General features: G+C 61.0%; 1 protein-coding gene across 1 annotated transcript in view; it reads right to left on the reverse strand.

The window, feature by feature from the left end:
- Positions 1–1,224, reverse strand: part of mob4 (MOB family member 4, phocein) — a 6,800-nt gene extending 5,576 nt beyond the window's left edge. Inside the window, exon 1 of the mRNA XM_043684953.1 lies at positions 1,120–1,224. Within this exon, the coding sequence (XP_043540888.1) occupies positions 1,120–1,170 (51 nt within the window). The 5' untranslated portion in view covers positions 1,171–1,224. The remainder of the gene's footprint in view (positions 1–1,119) is intronic.
- Between the last annotated feature and the right edge of the window lie 62 nt (positions 1,225–1,286).

The following is a 1,286-nucleotide window of genomic DNA, read 5'->3' on the forward strand; positions in this document are numbered from 1 at the left end:
GGGGGACAGTGTAGTGGGAGCTGTACCCTGTATCTAACCCCCTGTCCCTGGGAGTGGGGGGACGGTGTAGAGGGAGCTTTACTCTGCATCTAACCGCCTGTCCCTGGGAGTGGGAACAGTGTAGAGGGAGCTTTACTCTGTATCTAACCCCCTGTCCCTGGGAGTGGGGGATGGTGTAGAGGGAGCTTCACTCTGTATCTAACCCCCTGTCCCTGGGAGTGGGGGACGGTGTAGAGGGAGCTTTACTCTGTATCTAACCCCCTGTCCCTGGGAGTGGGGGATGGTGTAGAGGGAGCTGTACTCTGTATCTAACCCCCTGTCCCTGGGAGTGGGGGGGACGGTGTAGAGGGAGCTTCACTCTGTATCTAACCCCCTGTCCCTGGGAGTGGGGGGATGGTGTAGAGGGAGCTGTACCATGTATCTAACCCCCTGTCCCTGCATGACCTGCCGCCAATCGGCGTGCCCGTTTTACCTGATGGACAGACGCGTTGTCCAATGAACCTGTGGCCCATTCTGATTGACTGCCCTTGCGTCCAATCGGCAATGAGGGAAAATCGGCGAATGGTGGGATCAGCCTCGCCCACCCCAGCTGATGGACATCTTCCCCGTCCAATGGAACCGCGACCCTGCCTCGTTCCGACGGCACCTTATCCAATAGGAGCGGAGGTTGCGCTCTGACCGACAGACTCCCAATCCAATCCAAGCACGTTAACGCCCCCCCATACATGACGCGATTGGATTGGAATTACCCATCGCCTTTGACGTACAGGTATTGCGCCCAATGGAATACATTGCTCTCCGATGGACGGTCGCACCGACCAATGGAACATCAGATCCGACCCCCCCCATGGCGCTGAGAGACAGCACCGCCGACCAATGGGCAACCTAGCCCCGCCCCGTCAGCCAGCTGACGGACGGCCGCGCCGTCCAATCAGAGAGGAGGCACGAGCCGCGGGAGGGCGGCGGCGAACCGTGTGGCGAGGGTCTCGCCGTCTCCCTGTGACCGGCGGAGAAACCGGGAGCCGAGCGGCCCGGGCTCGGGCCCGGAGTGTGAATGGAAGTGGAAGCAGGGAGCGCCGTGGTCTTGACGGCGGCGGCGGGAGGAGGTGAAGCCTTTACCTGAGCTTTAGTCCCCGGCCGGTTCCTCCGGAGGGGGACGGTAGCCGCCATCGTCTGGCAGCCCGCGAGCAGACACCCGGATGTTCTTAAAGGCGCACTCCCACACACCATCGCCCCGCCCCCTCACACTATTTATTATCCCCCGACAGTAATTCGTCTTAAAGGGA

The sequence above is a fragment of the Chiloscyllium plagiosum genome, unplaced genomic scaffold (assembly GCF_004010195.1).
Source record: "Chiloscyllium plagiosum isolate BGI_BamShark_2017 unplaced genomic scaffold, ASM401019v2 scaf_36548, whole genome shotgun sequence".
NCBI classification, from domain to species: domain Eukaryota; kingdom Metazoa; phylum Chordata; class Chondrichthyes; order Orectolobiformes; family Hemiscylliidae; genus Chiloscyllium; species Chiloscyllium plagiosum.